This window comes from Oncorhynchus mykiss, chromosome 26 (assembly GCF_057628025.1).
Source record: "Oncorhynchus mykiss isolate SJ-2025 chromosome 26, ASM5762802v1, whole genome shotgun sequence".
Taxonomy (NCBI): Eukaryota; Metazoa; Chordata; class Actinopteri; order Salmoniformes; family Salmonidae; genus Oncorhynchus; species Oncorhynchus mykiss.
The window spans coordinates 25,075,961-25,097,859 of NC_143047.1; the positions used below are offsets into that span (position 1 = coordinate 25,075,961).

General features: G+C 41.4%; 1 protein-coding gene across 4 annotated transcripts in view; it reads left to right on the forward strand.

The window, feature by feature from the left end:
- LOC110506682 (tubby protein homolog) overlaps positions 1–21,899 on the forward strand; it is a 102,690-nt gene that overhangs the window by 34,356 nt on the left and 46,435 nt on the right. The window contains exon 1 of one of the 4 annotated variants that reach the window (XM_021586474.3): positions 8,196–9,048. The exons of 2 other annotated variants lie outside the window; for them this stretch is intronic. In XM_021586474.3, the coding sequence (XP_021442149.2) occupies positions 9,011–9,048 (38 nt within the window). In that variant the 5' untranslated portion in view covers positions 8,196–9,010. Of the gene's footprint in view, positions 1–8,195; positions 9,049–21,899 lie in introns of those variants that run through there. One more of the 4 variants, XM_090222581.1, reaches the window with a different exon arrangement.

The following is a 21,899-nucleotide window of genomic DNA, read 5'->3' on the forward strand; positions in this document are numbered from 1 at the left end:
ACCCAATCAATACTGGGAAGCAGCCAATGCCCCCATTCACTTCCTGTTGAACCAACACACACACACACACACACACACACACACACACACACACACACACTGTTGTAAAGCTGAGAGATGTAGTACTCAGCTTGAAATAAGGAAGCCTCTGTTTGTACAAATCCCTCACAGGCACCCTCTGAAACTGCCTCTTGGGTCTCAGCCACCACTCCATCACTGCTGATTAGGTTTCTGCTGGATAATATTTGCATGTACAATTTATGCACTAATGAAAGCGCATGCAGAATCCAGCTGAATCCTCCTCCAGCTGCTGTACTTAGTGGTAATTAGAGGCATATGACATCTAGCTACAGTGCCTAGTGAAAGTCTACAGACCCCTTGCACAGTTTTCACATTTTGCTGCCTCAAAATATAATCTAAAAAATGTAATTACATTTTTTTTCTACTGATCTACATATACTACGCCACATTTTAAAATAGAGACAATAGAACATTTTCTAATTGAATAAAACATAGAAACAATGATGTCTTGATTGCATTAGTACTTGGTTGAAGCACCTTTGGCAGTGATTACAAATGTGAATACTTTTGACTGATACTGCCAACTTTGAGCAACTCTTAGGGAAACATATATGCATTGTTTTTATCAAAATTGCTCACATTTGGTTGGAGGTTATTGATGGCCAGCAATTGGTGGACAGCAATATTCAAACCTTCTCAAATGTTCAAATAGGACTGAGACTGGACCCCTCAGGAACCCCTAACACTGCTTGGAAAGCCATTCTGGTGTGTCTTTGGCATAAAAATGTGTAATTGTCTGGTTGAAATATAGATCTCTATTCGGTTAGGTATTCAGAAGACTACAACAGGTTTTCCTCTAACTTTTTACCTCGGCTTTGCTACTTTATTTTTTGATCCTGACAAACTGCCAGTGACCAAGGGTTGAAACCGGTTCAGGGAACAGAATCGAAAACCAGAAAATAACCAAGTGATTTGAGGTACAGAACCCAAACTGGAAATGAAAGTGATCTACACTGTTCCGGAACAGAAAAGCATTTTTAAAAGCATGGGAACCAGTTAATAACATTATTTTATGCTCCGGGCATTTCTTTCCAGTCCCACAGAAATCGCAACAAAGCGCCTATGCAAAGCCCTCACTCTTTAGTCCTACCTGTAGATAACAGCCAAACTGTAGTGTGTTTAGTATGCCCAGTGGCACAGCAAGCACGGAGAGGATATTCTCCGCTGCTGGCTTGCTCTCCAGGCACCATTACATGAGCCTGAAGCCGCAGACTCTGTCCAAACTCGTTTCTAAAAATGTATTCAAAGGCACTGTAGTCTGAGCTTAATAAGGCATTTTCCGTTAAATGTGTCTTTATTTCTAACTACTATAAGTCTCAGCCTGTATGCACAATTTATAGACTATAATGATTTATACAACGAAATGTTGTTTAAATGCTGAGCGCTTAACATCCCTGACTCCCTACTAGCCTTGTGTGTCATACTCGCAAATGCTTCACAATGAATGACTTTGTAGGCTATAATTGAAATAATATAGCCTGAATAATTCCTTTTCTTAGGCTCTCTGTCTGGCTCCTGACCTATTTAGTGTTTATATGCTGTTTAATGTGACTTTAGCCTATTTGAAATAATAAGCACTTCTTTACATTCACCTTTCTTTACATTCACATGTTTAAAAAAAATACTTTTCATTCAAATCACCATGGTTTGGTTTCAATATTACAAAACAAAATGGTAGGTTCAGGTAGTCACAACAATGGATGGGTGTTGGTTAATTGTGATTTTAATGAATGGAGTGAATTTTTCTTCCTGTGAACAAGTGGTTTTTAGTGGAGCGGTTGGAAAGGAGTGCTGAAGCAGAACTCCATGAGCAATGAACGGAATTTCCAACCGCTCAACTCCGCACACATACTCTGCTCTGCACACACACACACACTTTTTCTCTATCTATCTACCCAACGTTTGCTCTGGTCCAACGTTAAACCAACTCGGAAGTTCAAAGACATTCAAAGATCCTTCATAGAAGCCTCTCCTCTGTTGGTATAATTCTGTGGGCCAAATTCAGATAATACATGTCATAACTTGATGACCAGCGCTTCAAGGCAAGCTTCTTCCATCCTCTCTCCTCCCCCTCAAAATTTAAGTTGCATCTCTCACTCTACACTTTGACACTGTGTGTGTGTGTTTGTCTTTCATTATGGATAAACCACGCTGTTACTGAAACATACAATTAGCTCTTAACGACTTTACTGCACAGATTAAATCGCTAACCCGCTCCATAGCAAGCTGCTTTATCCGCGCTGATTGGTGAAGTAATTTAATGTTGTATTTTTTTAAAGTATGATTTCAGAGGTTTAAAAAGGAATAGAAATCTGTACTTTATTTGGTTCGAACCGGTTCAGAACTTTATTTTGCTGGTCGGAACAGTGGAGTGGAACGAAAAATAATAATGGTTCTGTTCAAAACGAAATGATTGGAAAATTATTTTGTTTCCAACCCCTGCCAGTAACAAACATACCCATAACATGATGCAGTTGGCAAAAAAATACATACCTATAACATGATGCTGCCACCAAAATGCTTGAAAATACAGAGGGTTGCAATCTGTGATGTATTGGATTTGACCCAATTTAAGACAAAATACATTTCTTTGCCTTGTTGTCTTGCAGTATTAATTAAATGCCTTGTTGTCTTGCAGTATTAAGGGCCTTGTTGAAAACATAATGGATGATTTGGAATGGATTTTGTAACACATCCTTTCATTTTGTCATTAATTTTGTCATTACATTTTTGGTTAATTTACAATTTTCTATCACGTTGAATCCATTTTAACCCCTTCTTAGATGGCAGCATATAGGGCTGTTTTAGTTCTAAAGCAATCGCTGGATCCATTAAAGAGCCTTGTCCAGGCTGGTTGGTGCTGGGCAGAACTGAAAAATCAATTGATACAGTTGAAGTCGGAAGTTTACATACACCTTAGCCAAACACATTTAAACTCAGTTTTCACAATTCCTGACATTGAATCCTAATAAAACGTTAGGATCACCACTTTATTTCAAGAATGTGAAATGTCAGAATAATAGTTATTTATTTCAGCTTTTATTTCTTTCATCACATTCCCAGTTGGTCAGAAGTTAACATACACTCAATTAGTATTTGGTAGCATTGCCTTTAAATTGTTTAACTTGGGTCAAACGTTTCGGGTAGCCTTCCACAAGCTTCCCACAATAAGTTGGGTGAATTTTGGCCCATTCCTCCTGACAGAGCTGGTGTAACTGGGTCAGGTTTGTTGGCCTCCTTGCTCGCACATGCTTTTTCAGTTCTGCCCACAAGTTTTTGATTGAGGTAAGGGCTTTTGTGATGGCCACTCCAATACCTTGACTTTGTTGTCCTTAAGCCATTTTGTCACAACTTTGGAAGTATGCTTGGGGTCATTGTACATTTGGAAGACCCATTTGCGACCAAGCTTTAACTTTCTGACTGATGTCTTGAGATGTTGCTTCAATATAGCCACATAATTTTCCTGCTTCATGATGCCATCTATTTTGTGAAGTGCACCAGTCCCTCCTGCAGCAAAGCACCCCCACAACATGATGCTGCCACCACTGTGCGTCACGGTTGGGATGGTGTTCTTTGGCTTGCAAGCGTCCCCCTTTTTCCTCCAAACATAACGATGGTCATTATGGCCAAACAGTTCCATTTTTGTTTCATCAGACCAGGGGACATTTCTCCAAAAAGTACGATCTTTGTCCCCATGTGCAGTTGCAAACCATAGTCTGGCTTTTTACGGCGGTTTTGGAGCAGTGGCTTCTTCCTTGCGGAGCAGCCTTTCAGGTTATGTCGATATATAGGACAAATTTTACTGTGGATATAGATACTTTTATACCTTTTTCCTCCAGCATCTTCACAAGGTCCTTTGCTGTTGTTCTGGGATTGATTTGCACTTTTTGCACCAAATAACGTTAATCTGTAGGAGACAGAACACGTCGTCTTCCTGAGCGGTATGACGGCTGCGTGGTCCTATGGTGTTTATACTTGCGTACGGTTTGTACAGATGAACGTGGTACCTTCAGGCATTTGGAAATTTCTCCCAAGGATGAACCAGACTGGTGGAGATCTACATTTTTTTTTCTGAGGCCTTGGCTGATTTCTTTTGATTTTCCCATGATGTCAAGCGAAGCGGCACAGAGTTTGAAGGTAGGCCTTGAAATACATCCACAGGTGCACCTCCAATTAGCCTATCAGAAGCTTTTAAAGCCATGACATAATTTTCTGGAATTTTCCAAGCTGTTTAAAGGCACAGTCAACTCGACTTCGGCGATGTCATCTACAAAATTGCTTCCAACACTCTACTCAGCAAACTGGATGCAGTTTATCACAGTGCCATCCGTTTTGTCACTAAAGCACCTTATACCACCCACCACTGCGACTTGTATGCTCTAGTCGGCTGGCCCTCGCTACATATTCGTCGCCAGACCCACTGGCTCCAGGTCATCTACAAGTCCATGCTAGGTAAAGCTCCGCCTTATCTCAGTTCACTGGTTACGATGGCAACACCCATCCGTAGCACGCGCTCCAGCAGGTGTATCTCACTGATCATCCCTAAAGCCAACACCTCATTTGGCCGCCTTTCGTTCCAGTTCTCTGCTGCCTGTGATTGGAACGAATTGCAAAAATTGCTGAAGTTGGAGACTTTTATCTCCCTCACCAACTTCAAACATCTGCTATCTGAGCAGCTAACCGATCGCTGCAGCTGTACATAGTCTATTGGTAAATAGCCCACCCATTTTCACCTACCTCATCCCCATACTGTTTTTATTTATTTATTTTTCTGCTCTTTTGCACACCAATATCTCTACCTTTACATAACCATCTGATCATTTATCACTCCAGTGTTAATCTGCATAATTGTAATTATTTGCCTACCTTCTCATGCCTTTTGCACACAATGTATATATAGACTCCCCTTTTTTCTACTGTGTTATTGACTTGTTAATTGTTTACTCCATGTGTAACTCTGTGTTGTCTGTTCACACTGCTTTGCTTTATCTTGGCCAGGTCGCAGTTGCAAATGAGAACTTGTTCTCAACTAGCCTACCTGGTTAAATAAAGGTGAAATAAAAAATAAATAAAAAAAATAAAATAAAAAAACTTAGTGTATGTAAACTTCTGACCCACTGGAATTGTGATACAGTGAATTATAAGTCAAATAATCTGTCTGTAAACAATTGTTGGAAAAATGACTTGTGTCACGCACAAAGTAGATGTCCTAACCGACTTGCCAAAACTATAGTTTGTTGACAAGAAATTTGTGGAGTGGTTGAATTTTTGTTTTTAATGACTCCAACCTAAGTGGATGTAAACTTCTGACTTCAACTGTACTTGATTGAGACAGAAATCCAGGGATTTGTTTTAAAGCAAACCGTTGCTGTTCAACAGCTCTGGTTGGAATATGTAATGTAATCAGTGGGATTTTAAGAGGCTGTGTCTTCAGAAACATAATGCTATTGTGTTTTCCAGGTGTGAAGAGGTATTCTCAACAAGCTTTTTGTGTCTAATTCCTTCAGAGTACTGTAATACTTGTCTCTCTTAGCAAGATTAATTAGTTAGATATTGAAATGTCTTTTGTCTTCAATCAGTTGGATAAGCAGGTTGGCCACTTGCTGTCTTCCAATTACACAACAAAACAAACACTCGCGTGCGCATACAGACACATTGACAAGGTAAAAGTGGTTCATCAGAGAGTGTGCATGGCATGTCCTGCATGCCTGATCAGACTGATGTATTATTAACAGTGTGGCTCCTCTCCTCCAGAACTCAGCTCTGCGGCAGTGCATCACACTGGCTGGACCAGATATTTGAAGAGACCATGCACATTTTACCCAGAGCAGCATTTTCAAAGGGAATCACATCAGCAAGGGTCCAGGGCACAGGACCATTATCACAATCACTGATCCTGCCATCCTCCAGTTTCCACAATGCCTCTGGACAAGCCTCTCACAAAGGTCTGTTTTGGGACAATCTAATTGCTCTGGGTAGTTTATAGTGTTAGTCCTTTAATGATATAGCCATGACACGAGACAGCGCCTGAAACTTTTCTCATTGAATTGATTCTGTCCAGGGCTTGTTGGACATTTACTGCAGTATATTACATTTCTGTCCTTGGACATGTGAAAGTGTAGGTGAGTGTAAACAAGGAGGGAGGGAGTCTGGTAGCAGGGGCACAGTGAGAATTATGATGATGATGATGATGTGATGGCTTGCAGGGAGGGAGGGCGATAAGGGAGGGAGGGAGGGCGATCAGGGAGGGAGGGAGGGCGATCAGGGTGGGAGGGAGAGACCAGAAAGGGAGTCTGGTAGAGGAGGCACAGTGAAGATGATGATGGAACTAAAGGGGCCCCCTGCTGTCAGTCATCTACCTGACCAGATCAGCCCCAACTTCAAAGGGCTCCCACTCTGGCATCAAATATTTACCAACCTGTTGTGCTTACACCTGCTCTGAGAAGACGAGAGGGGAGTAACTCGTCTGTCTGTGCTTTCAGACATCACACACTAATAAAGTACAGCACTCTGGTGGACTGATGTTAGTAATGTCAAGGCTTACTATGACAGTCCCACTTTACTGTCATGCATTTAGAAATGTGTTCACAGTGTTTTATCACAGGCTAAGCAATCTGCAGCACAATGTTGAGTGTTGAAGTACAGTCCAGTGGTGCAGACAGACTATTATGGCTGAGCTTGATGATGGTAATGATGATAACTGTGAGGATGGTGATGAAGATTTAGCTTATTTTCAACGAGCCAATATGTCAGAGGCACCTTTTTATTAGTGCTGTTGCCTAGCGAGAATTGTCATATGGAGCCAAGCAGTCAGAAGATCAGAGTATGTGGATCTCTCACTATACAATTTAGGAGGGACAGAACATGTTGTACTTACTTAGTGTCCCTGCACATTGTAAATATGGTCCTGGAACTGACCCTGTATACAGTATAGTATGCTTGCTTACTTTATCGTGTTCTTATTTTTTATATCTTGTTTATTTTTGTTCTACCTTGTTATTTTTAGTGTTACACTGTTGTTGATTACTGCGTTGTTGCGGTTAGAGCTTGCAAGAAAGGCATTTCACTGTACTTGTGCACGTGACATTAAAACTTGAAACTCCCCCAGGGCCCAGGCTTTCTCTGGATTGGCTTATTTCACAGAATTTGTTTTACCATGACTGTAATTTACCTCCATTTTATATTTCTACAGAAGCCTGGGTGTATTGCCATTCAGTTCTGTGTTTCCCAATACACCAGCGTACCAATGAACAGTAGCCTACGGATCAGTGATGCCTGTCGTTGAGGCATACCGTAAATAATTGAGAGAGAATGCTGAAGCGCCCTCAATACTGCCTCTGACGTGTTAATCTGTCACATGACTCCAGTGACATTTTGACTAGCATTGTGTGCTATCGTGAATAATATGCAGTGAAAAAGAAAGCAGATAACAGTATATCATCCCATAATGTGTGTGCAAAGTATCTGTATCAAAAAAACAGTCTTATCTACACTGCTCTGACCTTGTTGGGGAAAGTGCATGCATGTTCCCCCATGCCTCAGCATACAGTAGCACATCCCTAAGATTGTGTGTGCGCTGGGTGGTGCAGCAAAAGGTCTGTCAGCAGTGCTGAATATTAGAATCAATAGCCAGGTTCACTGAATGCACACTAAATCAAAGTGACTGAATGTGACCATGATAGAGATGAGCAGGAAAGAGCACATCATCCCGATGATGAAATACAGTTAAAACACTGTGTCTGGGGATGTTGTGGTGAAAATACAGTATATGGAAGGGCATTTTTGTTACCATATAAAACTGGATGTTCACCAGGTCAGTCTATGTCATGGAAATGGCAGGTGTTCTTAATGTTTTGTACACTCAGTATAGGTTTGACAGAGAGAGCAGGCTGGTGTACCAGATTAATAGTTTATATATTTTATTTTGAAATGTAATGTTTATTAAACACATCTGATTTGCATTTTCAGATTTCTGATTAAGCCAACATGGAATTGCATCAATAAGCAGTTTTAAGGGAAATATATTTGATTCATTTCATGTTTAGTAATAACCATCAGAACACACTAACGGTGGGTGGGGGGCAGCGTGTGTGTGTGTGTGTGTGTGAGAGCGAGAGAGAGAGAGAGAGCGGGAGAGAGAGAGACTGAGGCAGTCATTATCACAGACAGACAGTGTGTCTTTGTCCGGAGCATGTTAAATGACTATTACAATTACTCTGCACAGTCATATGTTAATGACATCCACTCTCAGAGAATGAATAAATCATGTCTCAGAAAACACATCTGAGTCCATGCTTTAGCAGCTAGGTGTGCGTGTGTGCGTTGACGCGGGAGGAAAGACCGAACGGGAACACTACGGCTGAAACATTTTAAAGCAGCAAGACAAAAGAGAATCTCTTGTACCTGTTTCCTCCGCCTTGCAGCTTGGTGCTCGATTCCGCTCTAACTGATGCTCAGAGAGATCGTGTGAGAGATTGAGTGCCAGGGATAGAGAGGTGGAGGAGAGAAGTGAGAGAGCGCTAAGAGCGGGAGTGAGAACAGAGCAGGGTGTGAGCGAGATAGACAGACAGAGCACGAGAACCAGAAAGAACCCGCACATGAAGGAGAGGAGACTGAGAGAAGGGGGTTGTTTTATGTGTGCTGCTTGTGTGCATGAGTGAGGAGCCTTCCTGTCTGGATCGTTAGTCATCTCCAGCCCCAGCGCTGGGCTCTGTGCTCCATAGGCTGTACTGACTGAGGAACACAGGGACATACAGACAGACGCTAGGGGACTTTGAGAGGGCTGTGCAGAGGATGTGCTGGCTGTGTGGGCTCTGTCGCCGTGATCGCTGTCTCCAGACCCCTCAGCTGCCTCTGCTTCACTCGGCTGCTGGCGCAGGTCCCCACTTAGCCCAGCACTCGGAGGACATCAGCAGTCAGTAGTAGAGAGATGAGCTCCAAGCACTCTTCCGACTGGATCCCCTACAGGTACAGTACAGTTCTCTGTGTGCTAGTCAAGACTCAACAGACCACAAGAGAAGGGAGTGGGTGGATGTTTGTGTGTACAAGTGTGAATAGCTATGCAGGTTCCAGCACTATTAAGGATAGAGCGAATAAAGGATAACACCTGGGAGCATGCTTGGAAGTTTAGATTGTTGACATCAATTGACTATTCGCTAAGCCCCACCTCAGAATTTTGGGCAACAAATCTCAGTGCTTCAATGGATAGAAACTCTCCATGAGTCTGACACCTCAGGCAACCTCAAGTGAAAAATGGTTTTCTTTAAAATATAAATTGTTTAAATGGTTAAATAATTGAACAGTGCACATGGGGTAGTACTTTCTACTGTGATTCCTGAAATGCAGAGCCTCTTGGAGTATTTTTCGAATCTGAAATTATTTGTTTATTTGCTCAGCTGGTTAGCTATCTCAGTCTCATTGACCACAAAATGTTGCTAACTACCCAGCCACTTAATATAACTTGTTTTCTCTAAATGCATGTTAGCTAGCGAAGTTAGCCATGTTGTTGATACAACTCCCAACTGCTGTCAACATCAGGATACGATTTGAGAGCACTAGCTAGTTTAGCTCCAAAAGGGATCTGCATCCCAATATGGCGACCAGAGTATGGGCGAGTGGGTGTGTCGAAAGGAAAGTAGTGGGCATTAGGAAAGGAGTGGTTTTGTCAAGGAAAGTAGTAGGGATTCGGAAAGGACTGGGTGTGTCAAAAGGAAAGTAGTGGGCATGTGGAAAGGACTGGGTGTGTCAAAAGGAAAGTAGTGGGCATGTGGAAAGGACTGGGTGTGTCAAAAGGAAAGTAGTGGGCATGTGGAAAGGAGTGGGTGTGTCGAAAGGAAAGTAGTGGGCATTAGGAAAGGAGTGGTTGTGTCAAAAGGAAAGTAGTGGGCATTAGGAAAGGAGTGGTTGTGTCAAAAGGAAAGTAGTGGGCATTAGGAAAGGAGTGGTTGTGTCAAAAGGAAAGTAGTGGGCATGTGGAAAGGAGTGGGTGTGTCAAAAGGAAAGTAGTGGGCATGTGGAAAGGAGTGGGTGTGTCAAAAGGAAAGTAGTGGGCATGTGGAAAGGACTGGGTGTGTCAAAAGGAATGTAGTGGGCATGTGGAAAGGACTGGGTGTGTCAAAAGGAAAGTAGTGGGCATGTGGAAAGGAGTGGGTGTGTCAAAAGGAAAGTAGTGGGCATGTGGAAAGGAGTGGGTGTGTCAAAAGGAATGTAGTGGGCATGTGGAAAGGACTGGGTGTGTCAAAAGGAAAGTAGTGGGCATGTGGAAAGGAGTGGGTGTGTCGAAAGGAAAATAGTGGGCATGTGGAAAGGAGTGGGTGTGTCAAAAGGAAAGTAGTTGGCATGTGGAAAAGAGTGGGTGTGTCGAAAGCACTCTGCTATAGGTTAGATGGTTTTGATTGGTGGTGGGTGTTTTTATTTTCTTTCATACAATTACAGCACATTGAGCTATCCTACTGTGAGAGTTTGGACTTGTTTTTAAACCAGAGGATTAACCTGAGTCGTATTTCACTAAGTTTTATACAAATAACTGTACATTTTCAGTTATAAAACTGATGATTGTTTATTTTTTATAAAAAATATTGATGGTTGTACTGTTGCTTCATGCATTGTATGTGTGTGCTTCCTATGACTGTCTCCCTGATATTGGTTACTAGTTAGCTACTTTGCACGCTGTTGCCGGACAGTAGTGCTTGTCAAGGGGGAGAAAAGGGCACTGTGTCCTGGTGTTGCCATTCATGCCCTCCCCATTGAGTAGTAGACAGTTATCAATATAGGCTGCTATCCTAATTGATATAAAAAAATGGCCACGTTAGCTTCCGCCGGCGGTTATCGACACGTCGTGCAGTCCAATCAGACACGCAAAATTGTCTTGAGTGGCAATAAATCTGCCCAATTGGCTGATTTGCTTTCCGTACACCTACTCCTTTCGACACACCAACTCGCCCATACTCCGGTCGCCATATTGGGCTGCAGCTACCCATACTTGCCAAAAGCTGTTAGCTAGTAGCTTTGACTGCATGCTGACTGCATGCTCTGGAACTTTGGCAACTACTAAGAATTTTTTAAACCTAACGCTTTGTGCTGGATGTGCCGATGTTCAAAGCAAACGGAGCAGCTTTATTTAGGCAAGCCTAAATTACACTGAGTATACAAACATTAAGAACACCTGCTCTTTCCATGACATAGACTGACCAGGTGAATCTAGGTGAAAGCCATGATCCGTTATTGATGCCACATGTTAAATCCACTTCAATCAGTGTAGATGAAGGGAAGGAGACCGGTTAAAGAAGGATTTTTAAACCCTTAGACCAGGTATTCCCAAACTGGGGTAAGCGCAATGCCGTCGGGGGTGTGCCAAATAAAAATGTGATTTACATAATTAAAAAAATCTGTACATTTATATTTTCCAACGGGGCTATACATTTGCGAGAAGTTTTTTTCTCACCTGAGTAGCCTTGTTTCACTGCTAAAACTTAAACTATCTAGTGTTCAGCGAAATAACAACACAATGTCAAACACAGGTAGCTTAGTCAAATAATTAACATCCAATCACATTAACCGTTACTCTCTCGTGGGAAACCTTCACTCTTGCGCAGACATTTAGAAATGAAACATGACAATTTGAAAAATAAGCCACAAGTTTTTTGAGCGAGAATAAAGACTACTTTCGAGAAGTAAGGGATGTATAAAAGCAACACATACCATTAATAAGAAGGGGCTAGAAGCATCTTATATGGTGAGCTACCGAGTGGCTAGGACAGGCAAGCCCCATACTATTGTGGAGGACTTAATTCTTCTTGCTGCTGTGGATATGGCTGGGACAATGCTGGGAGGAAAAGGCCCACAAAACTATACAGACAAATACTTCATCAAACAACACTGTTTCACTACGCATCAGTGACATGGCAAGAGGTGTTTTAAATCAATTACTGCTTTGCATACAAGCCAGTGAATTATCTGCGTTACAGCTGGATGAGTCAACAGACGTGGCGTGCCTGCAATTAAGGAAGACATCCTTTTCTGCAAACCACTGGAAACCAGGACAACATGAGAGGATATTTATAAAGTACTGGACAGCTTTGTGACATCAAATGGACTTTGGTTGTCAAGATGTGTTGGTATCTGTACTGATGGCGCAAAAGCCATGACAGGGAGACACAGTGTTGATTCTTCACAAAAAAATACAGTTTTATATCTTTATGTTTGAAGCCTGAAATGTGGCAAAAGGTCGCAAAGTTCAAGGGGGCCGAATACTTTCGCAAGGCACTGTACCTGACAGCTTGAAAGACGGTTTGGACACTACAGTGAAAATGTTTAACTTTGTTAAAGCAAGGCCCCTGAACTCTCGTGTATTTTCTGCATTATGCAATGATATGGGCAGTGACCATGTAACGCTTTTACAACATACTGTGTGCTGGTTGTCAAGGGGCAAAGTATTGACATGCTTTTTTAAATTGAGAGACAAGCTTAAAGTTTTCTTTACTGACCATAATTTTCACAAACGGTCTGACCGTTTGCATGATGACGAGTTTCTCACACAACTGACCTATCTGGGTGATATTTTTTCTCACCTGAATGAACTCAATCTAGGATTACAGGGACTGTCCGCAACTATATTCAATGTGCGGGACAAAATTGAGGCTATGATGAAGAAGTTTGAGCTCTTTTCTGTCTGCATTAACAAGGACAACACACAGGTCTTTTCATCATTGTATGAATTTTTTTTTGTGTGGAAATGAACTCAAGCTTACGGACAATGTCAAATGTGATATAGTGAAGCACCTGAGTGAGATGGGTGCTCAATTATGCAGGTACTTTCCCAAAACGGGTGACACAAACAACTGGATTCGTTATCTGTTTTGTGACCTGCCTCCAGTCCACTTACCGATATCTGAACAAGAGAGTCTCATCATAATTGCAAAAAGCGGTTCTGTTGACAATTTTATTTAATCAGAAGCCACTGCCAGATTTCTGTTTCTTGCCTTGGCAAATCTCGCTGTTGAGACACTGATTCCCTTTGCAACCACGTACCTATGTGAGAGTCAATTCTCGGCCCTCACTGGCATGAAAACTAAATACAGGCACAGACCGTGTGTGGAAAATGATTTAAGACTGAGACTCTCCAATACAACCCAACATTGCATTGAGTTATGTGCATCCTTTCAAGCACACCCTTCTCATTCATTAACCTGTGGTGAGTTGTTCACAATTTTTGATGAACAAATAAAGTTTTATATGTAAGATGGCTAAATAAAGAGCAAAATTATTTATTATTATTTGTGCCCTGGTCCTATAAAAGCTTTTTGTCACTTCCCACGAGCCGGGTTGTGACAAACTCGCACTCGTTCTTATGTTTTAATAAATGTATCGTATAGTGTGTGTGTGGATATAGAAGTCCTCGAAGGCAGGGAGCTCGGCCCAAGTGATGTACTGGGCTGTCAGCACCACCTTCTTTGACGCCTTGAGGTCGAGGGGGATGCATTTGCCATACCAAGCGGTGATGCAGCCAGTCAATATGCTTTCGATGATGCAGCTGTATAACTTTTTGAGGATCCGAGGGCCCATGACAAATCTTTTCAGCCGCCGTGCACGACTGTTTGGGTGTGTGTGGACTAGAGGTCGACGGATGATGATTTTTCAACACCGATACCGATTATTGGAGGACCAAAAAAGCCGATACTGATTAATCGGACAATTTAAATATATATATATATATATATATATATTTTTTTTTTTTACATTTTTTAAATTTTTTTTATTATTTTTTATTTGTAATAATGACAATTACAACAATACTGAATGAACACTTATTTTAACTTAATATAATACATCAATAAGATCAATTTAGCCTCAAGTAAATAATGAAACATGTTCAATTTGGTTTAAATAATGCAAAAAGTTTTGTAGAAGAAAGTAAATGTGCTAAGTAAGAAAGCTAACGTTTCAGTTCCTTGCTCAGAACATGAGAACATATCAAAGCTGGTGGTTCCTTTTAAGATGAGTCTTCAAAATTCCCAGGTAAGAAGTTTTAGGTTGTAGTTATTATAGGAATTATATGACTATTTCCCTCTATACCATTTGTATTTCATTAACCTTTGCCTATTGGATGTTTTTATAGGCACTTTAGTATTGCCAGTGTAACAGTATAGCTTCCGTCCCTCTCCTCGCTCCTCCCTGGGCTCGAACCAGCAACACAACGACAACAGCCACCCTCGAAGCAGCGTTACCCATGCAGAGCAAGGGGAACAACTACTAGAAGGCTCAGAGCGAGTGACGTTTGAAACGCTATTAGCGCGCGCTAACTAGCCAGCCATTTCACTTCGGTTACACCAGCCTCATCTCGGGAGTTGATAGGCTTGAAGTCATAAACAGCGCAATGCATGAAGCACAACGAAGAGCTGTGGCAAAACGCGCGAAAGTGCTGTTTGAATGAATGTTTACGCGCCTGCTTCTGCCTACCACCACTCAGTCAGATACTTAGATGCTTGTATGCTCAGTCAGATTATATGCAATGTAGGACACGCTAGATAATATCTAGTAATATCATCAACCATGTGTAGTTAACTAGTGATTATGATTGATTGTTTTTTATAAGATAAGTTTAATGCTAGCTAGCAACTTACTTTGGCTTACTGCATTTGTGTAACAGGCAATAAAATAAGAATGTGTTCTTAACTGACTTGCCTAGTTAAATAAAGGTGTAAAAAATACAATTTAAAAAATCGGCAAATCGGTGCCCACAAATACCGATTTCCGATTGTTATGAAAACTTTAAATCAGCCCTAGTTAATCGGCCATTCCAATTAATCGGTCGACCTCTGGTGTGGACCATGTTAAGTCCTTATGTGGATGCCAAGGAACTGGAAGCTCTTGACCCGCTCCACAACAGCCCTGTCATTGTGGATAGGGGCGTGCTCTCCTTTCTTTCTCCTATAGTCCACAATCAAGTCCTTGGCCTTACTGACATTGTGGGGGAGGTTGTTGTCCCTGGCACCACAATGCTAAGTCTCTGACATCTTCCCTGTAGGATGACTCGTCGTTTCATCAGCAAACTTGGTGATTGTGTTGGAGTCGTGCATGACCGCACGGTCGTGAATAAACAGGGAGTACTAAGCACAATTTATGCAGAAATCCAGGTAATTCCAAAGGGTTCACATACTTTTTCTTGCCACTGTATGTGTATTGAACACTATTCCAGAGGAAAAACAATACTGCGTGGATGTTTTGGAGTCTAATAACTCTGAGGAGGACGTTGGGAAAAAAATTATTGGGTATTGAGTAGACTGATACCCCATTTCATTGAACCCCAATCCTTAGGTAAAGCTGTACAGTCCAGTGCAATATGAATGTCAATACACACAAAAGGCTGACTGGGGAGGGGATTTCACACAGTCACAGTCCCGCGATAAGAGCTACAACGCTAATATTTGCGTAAACTCTTCACAGTTGTATTCTGTGGGTGTCACCAAATAGACTGATGCCCCATTTCATTGCTTCACATTCCAACCTTGTTTAACATGATCTATTCTAAATATGGCACGATTCCACCATTTGTAACCTTCTGCGTCACTTTCAAAAACGTACTTTTATTTTGAAGGCAAACCGCAAATTCCACTATTGTGCCTAATCCTTATTGTGGCTAGCTTCACAACACATAACCCGGTCGAGTCTCACTAGCCAGATGAAGCTAGCTGTCTGCTTATAATGTTAGCTTTGGGCAACAGGGTAAAGTAGCTGGCTAGCTATTTATTTTCATGAACCGAAGTTCAATTTTATTAGGCAAACAACAAGTGGCTACCTAGCTAATACTTACTCACAAGGATTCATAAATCATTGCTAAGAATAATGAAAATGACTTCAGTTTCTACTGGTCATTTGTTTTCAGGCTGGTTGTATTGGTGCTAGCTAGGTACAAAGCTAAAGCTAGCTAGCTACCCCAGACGTTGCGGTCGAATAAATAATGCTTTATTACTAACGCGGTATTGTCAACACATTGTTTGTGGCCGGTGTTTGCTTGTTTGCAGATATTTCTGTACAGCTTTGACAGTGTTACTGATAGTAGTGGTGGCGCTTGGCTTGCACGTGCAAATTCAGAACACACAACATTCTATAATAGAACTGTATTATTTGACGTGTCAAATTAAGAGCTTATTTAACGCATCAGATTTATTTTTTTTGACAAGCAAGACCCAAACGGCGTTCCATAGTATGTCGTGAAGCTAATAGCAGTGACGCTATTACTGTGTAGCTCCGGGAGGGCAACATCTAAAAATAGCACACTTGGTAATGTGTACCGGTGCTCGACCAGTCGGCGAAAGCCAACATCACCCTCGACAGAGAACGATTGATTGTCAAGGGCAATGAATTCCATTATCTTGGCGTTAATGGATTTCGCCTTTGAGTTGTCTCGCTGAAATGTTCTTACTCTTTCAAATGACTGCTCGACTTGTTGACTGCTCGATCCACACAGCAGACTTCGTGGGCTAGGTTAGGAATGCTACAGTATGTGTAGCGCAAAATTTTACGCGGCATCATTACGCCATTATATAGGTATGCAAGTCAGCTTTGACAACGGTTTTGCACATCGGTGTTAATAAGCTAGACGTTGGGCCGATACCGATGTTGTCATTTTTAGCTGTTCACCGATTATATTGTGCATCCCTAGTTGAAAGCTGAGCTGTAGTCTGAACAGCATTCTCACATAGTTATTTTCCCTCCCGTTGTCCAGGTGGGAGAGGGCAGTGTGAAGTGCAATTGAGATTGCTGCATCTGTGGATCTGTTGGGGCGGTGTCGCGACTCTCCTGTGAAGATCTGAAGGATCAGGTTACAGTGGGTCCGCTCTACAGCGCCCTCTCTCTCCCGTAAATACCTTGTAGAAATTCTGCCTTTGGGCTTTGCAGGAGGAGGGGAAAGAAAACGGTAACATCAAAAGGTTGAATAATGAAACAATATTTCTGTAATGGGTCCGTGGGTACTGAAAGAACAATTATCATATCAGTTGTTGTTTTGGGATCTCATTAAGGACAGTATAACAACATAACTATCTCTGAATGTGTATATTTCCCATTTATCAGATTTACATCTAAATGTTGTGGAACTTGTATGATTAAATATTAAACTATTTGTGAGAAGATGAAATGTGATGTTGGCCTTCTAAATGAGAATTGTTTTTCATTTAAAAGTTTTAACCAGTCAGTGACCACACCCACGTGAGCACAGACATTATGTCGGCGTCATGAAACGCCCCTTTTGGCAGAGTTTATAAAATAACTCGCTAACAAAATTTACATTAGACCAGAGAACGTGAGAACGCAGTCCATACGCTGAAATGGTTAGGAAATTTAAATCTCTAGAGACCAGTACATTACCGGGTTGCTATGGGTGTGTAAAATGGTTCTAGCTCTACATTAGATCAGCGTGACCGACAGCATGAGCTGGAAGGTACGAAATTGTTATAAACTCTGAAACTCGAAGAAGACTATAGAGGAACATTCAGTCTGCAGCTGTTTAAGTACTTTAGTCTAGTAAACACGACCGAGAACCATTCTAACCATTCTAACGAACATTTCCTCTGGAAGATCCGTTCTCACAGACACCTGAAACCAAGAAGCTACAACTACAAAAGACATGGTGTTCTCTGGTGGACAACCAGAGACTTACACAACCCAAGACTTTCTGTCCAATTACTTGACGTAGATGGATCGAGTGTTTTCAACAGAGAGACAGCAAAGACATACACACGTAAATATGTTCATTACAATTATTTCGAATGAGCGGCCGTTCATGTGCAAAGTATTCACATTTCCTTGAGCATAGTTATCAGCTGTGTGTACGTTAGTGGAATTCCTTTCTCTCCCTTTCCCTCTCTTCTGAATCGGTAATTTTGTGTAACAAGCTGCCATATCAGTTTAGTCCACTAGGGACTTTTCATTGCATTGTGTATTAATTCATGTGTAAGCTATCCTGTTTGTGTGTTTATGTAATTCTGTGTGATTATTTAGTTACTTGGTAAATAAATAATTAAGCCAATTTGTGTATCGCTGATTCATCATTTATGCTAGGGTTCGTGCAGATATCCAAGAGTTTTGCGACATTCAGAATGAAACTGAAGGTAAATAAGAATTCATGATTTGACTGTGACTGATGTAAGATATATATCTTTAGAGTTTAGTTGGGAGATAGTAACTTGTTAAATAACTTTTCCCGTGATTCCCCTGATTACTACTTAATTAATTGTTATATGAATAATTTAATCGCGTAAAAATTGAATGTGGTATGTAATCATTTTATAAAATAGCAGACACATTAATGATAGTCAATAAACGACAGCGGTATGCAAATTGGAGTGGGCCTAGGGTGTCTGGGATGATAGTGTTGATGTGTGTCATGACCAGCCTTTCAAAGCACTTCATAATTACAGATATGAGTGCTACAGGGCGATAGTCATTTAGGTAGGTCACCTTTGAGCTCTTGGGGCTTTGCTTGGCTCATCGAGCTCTAGCGCCTCCTTGTGGTGGACCGGGCGCCTCCAGGCTCACTTCGGTCATCAGTTGAATGGTGTTTCCTCTGACACATTGGTGCAGCTGGCTTCCGGGTTAAGTGGGTGTTAAGAAGCGCAGTTTGGCACCTTCGCCTTTCCCGAGCCCGTTTGGAGTTGCAGCGATGAGACAAGATCGCAATTGGATATCACGAAATTGGGGAGAAAAAGGATGTAAATTAATAATGTCTGTGAAGACCGTTGCCCAGCTGGTCTGCGCATGCTTTGAGAATGCCCCCTTGGATTCTGTGATTGTTAACCTGTTTAAACATTTTGCTCAGATTTGGTCACGGAGAGCGAGATCACAGTCATCTGGAACAACAGGGGGTTTCATGCAAGGTACAGTGTTATATTCCTCAAAGCAAGAATAAAAGGCATTTAGATCATATCAGCATCTCTGGGAAACTCATGGCTGGGTTTCCCTTTGTAATTCGTTATCGTCTGCAAGCATGTTTGATATCTCGTCGGTGATCGTAGTGGGCTTTCTTGAATGTGTCCATGTCCCGTTCCTTGTAAGCGGTAGGTCTGGTCTTTAGCCCAGCACGGATATTGCCTGTAATCTATGTTTTTTGATTTGGGTAGATACTTATAGTCACTGTGGGGACGACATGCTCTATGCACTTATTGATGAAGCATGTGACTATTGTGGTAAACTTCTCAATGCTATCGGATTGATTGCATTCATTCTTGCACCATGCAATCGTTTATCAGTTATTTTCCTTCTCTGTACTACCTGCAGCATGATACATTTTTCTGTGACCACCTGATAGACTGTTGGTGGTCAGAGCTCAAATGGAGAAGTGGGTATTAATCTTGCTTTAGAATTTATTGAAGCCAGGCGGGCCAGCAAGTCAAACGAACAACTAAAATTAACGAGTCACTCTGAGAAATGAATCATGACTTTCAAGTCAAACGAGTAGTTCAAAAAGAACAAATCACTGCACAGCACTAGCCTCAAGATGATTGGTTTTGACCACTAGAAAGTTTTGCTCCGCTCCCGCTCGTCATTATTTTAGTTCAGTGCAGTTTGAAAGCACTACTTGATTGTACCCGCAAAACACCAGTCTCAACGTCAACAATGAAGAGGCGACTCCGGGATGCTGGCCTTCTCTTTCTATTCTGGTTAGAGACAGTTCGCACTGTTCTGTGAAGGGAGCAGTACACAGCATTGTATGAGATCTTCAGTTTCTTGCCAATTTCTCACATGGAATAGCCTTCATTTCTCAGAACAAGAATAGACTGACGAGTTTCAGAAGAAAGTTCTTTGTTTCTGGCCATTTTGAGCCTGTAATCGAACCCACAAATGCTGATGCTCCAGATACTCAACTAGTCTAAGAAGGCCAGTTTTATTGGTTCTTTAATTAGCACAAACAGTTTTCAGCTGTGCTAACATAAATGCAAAAGAGTTTTCTAATGATCAATTAGCTTTTGAAAATGATAAACTTGGATTAGCTAACACAACTTGCCATTGGAACACAGGAGTGATGGTTGCTGATAAAGGGCCTCTGTACGCCTATGTATATATTCCATAAAAATGTTGCCATCTCCAGCTACAATAGTCATTTACAACATTAACAATGCCTACACTGTATTTCTGATCAATTTGATGTTATTTTAATGGACCAAAAATGTGCTTTTCTTTCAAAAACAAGTGACCCCAAACTTTTGAACGGTAGTGTATATACAGTGGGGCAAAAAAGTATTTAGTCAGCCACCAATTGTGCTATTTCTCCCACTTAAAAAGATGAGTGAGGCCCCAGATCGAGGGAGATTATCAGTGGTCTTGTATGTCTTCCATTTCCTAATAATTGCTCCCACAGTCCCACAGTCTTCCCAGCCGGGTGCAGGTCTACAATTTTGTTTCTGGTGTTCTTTGACAGCTCTTTGGTCTTGGCCATAGTGGAGTTTGGAGTGGGACTGTTTGAGGTTGTGGACAGGTGTCTTTTATACTGGTGCCATTAATACAGGTAACGAGTGGAGGACAGAGGAGCCTCTTAAAGAAGAAGTTACAGGTCTGTGAGAGTCTTGCTTGTTTGTTGGTGACCAAATACTTATTTTCCACCATAATTTGCAAATAAATTCATTAAAAATCCTACAATGTGATTTTCTGGATTTTTTTTCTCATTTTGTCTGTCATAGTTGAAGTGTATCTATGATGAAAATTACAGGCCCCTCATCTTTTTTATTGGGAGAACTTGCACAATTGGTGACTGACTAAATACTTTTTTGCCCCACTGTATGTTATTATTTTGACTTTTTTGGGGTGAAGGGCCGCCACTGCTCATGAGCGCTACATTCAGAACTACTGGCTAAAAATATACAGGTGTACTGGAGAATCTCTTTAGTTCAGAGCCATTCAGTGGCTAGCCACGTTATAAACATAATTTTTACCAGGTTCCCATGAAGCAATTGTAATGAAAATCCACCACAACATACCAGAGAGTTTCCTGATTAGCAAAGGGTAGTAGTCTGTGTTTAATTTCATTGTGTATTAAAAACACAGTTTGAGATCATTGTGAGGGGATTTCACCAGTGGTTAGAAGGGGGAATTGGGCTTCCCGGGGAAAATGTCTGTTGCAACAGTAACCAAGGGGGAGGGGCTTAGCGAAGGGTCTGTTGTGGTCATTGGTGTGTGGTAGTATCTAATTGATGTTTCTTTGGTTTTGTCTTTCAAGAATGATGAACAACTCACTGTATCTCTTATAATAACTGTAGTAGTTATGACTGGTTATTCATGTGAAAAAATGTTGGACCTGTCTTTATAGTGTATTTATTGACCCACTTTTTTAATAACATAAAACTGTAGTACACATTCAATTCCAATGTTCGTAGGTTATTGGTGAGTTGTAAAGTCTGCTGATATGAAAGTCTATTTGGGGAATATATGGCACCGTTTTACTGTAATCCAATTACATGGGAATTTTCTCATGCAGAATCTGGTGTAAGAGAATCCATAAAAAGCTCTGCTCATTTCCCCCAAAGTGTATTTTCTCTACTACTATCACCTTGGGAAGCAGCAGCCATTGTTTTGCTCTGTGGGACCCCTGCATGTCTCTCCCCATACATTGGTAATGCATTCTGCTGATTATAGGCATTCTCGAGTCACAATCTAATCACAATATTGTTCACCTAATACATTTTTTGCACTGTTGGTTAGAACCTGTAAGTAAGCATTTCACTGTAAGGTCTACCTACACCTGTTGTACTTGGCGCACGTGACAAATAAACTTTGATTTGATCTGGCCAAATGGTTAATAATGTCAGTGTTATTTATCAGTTAGC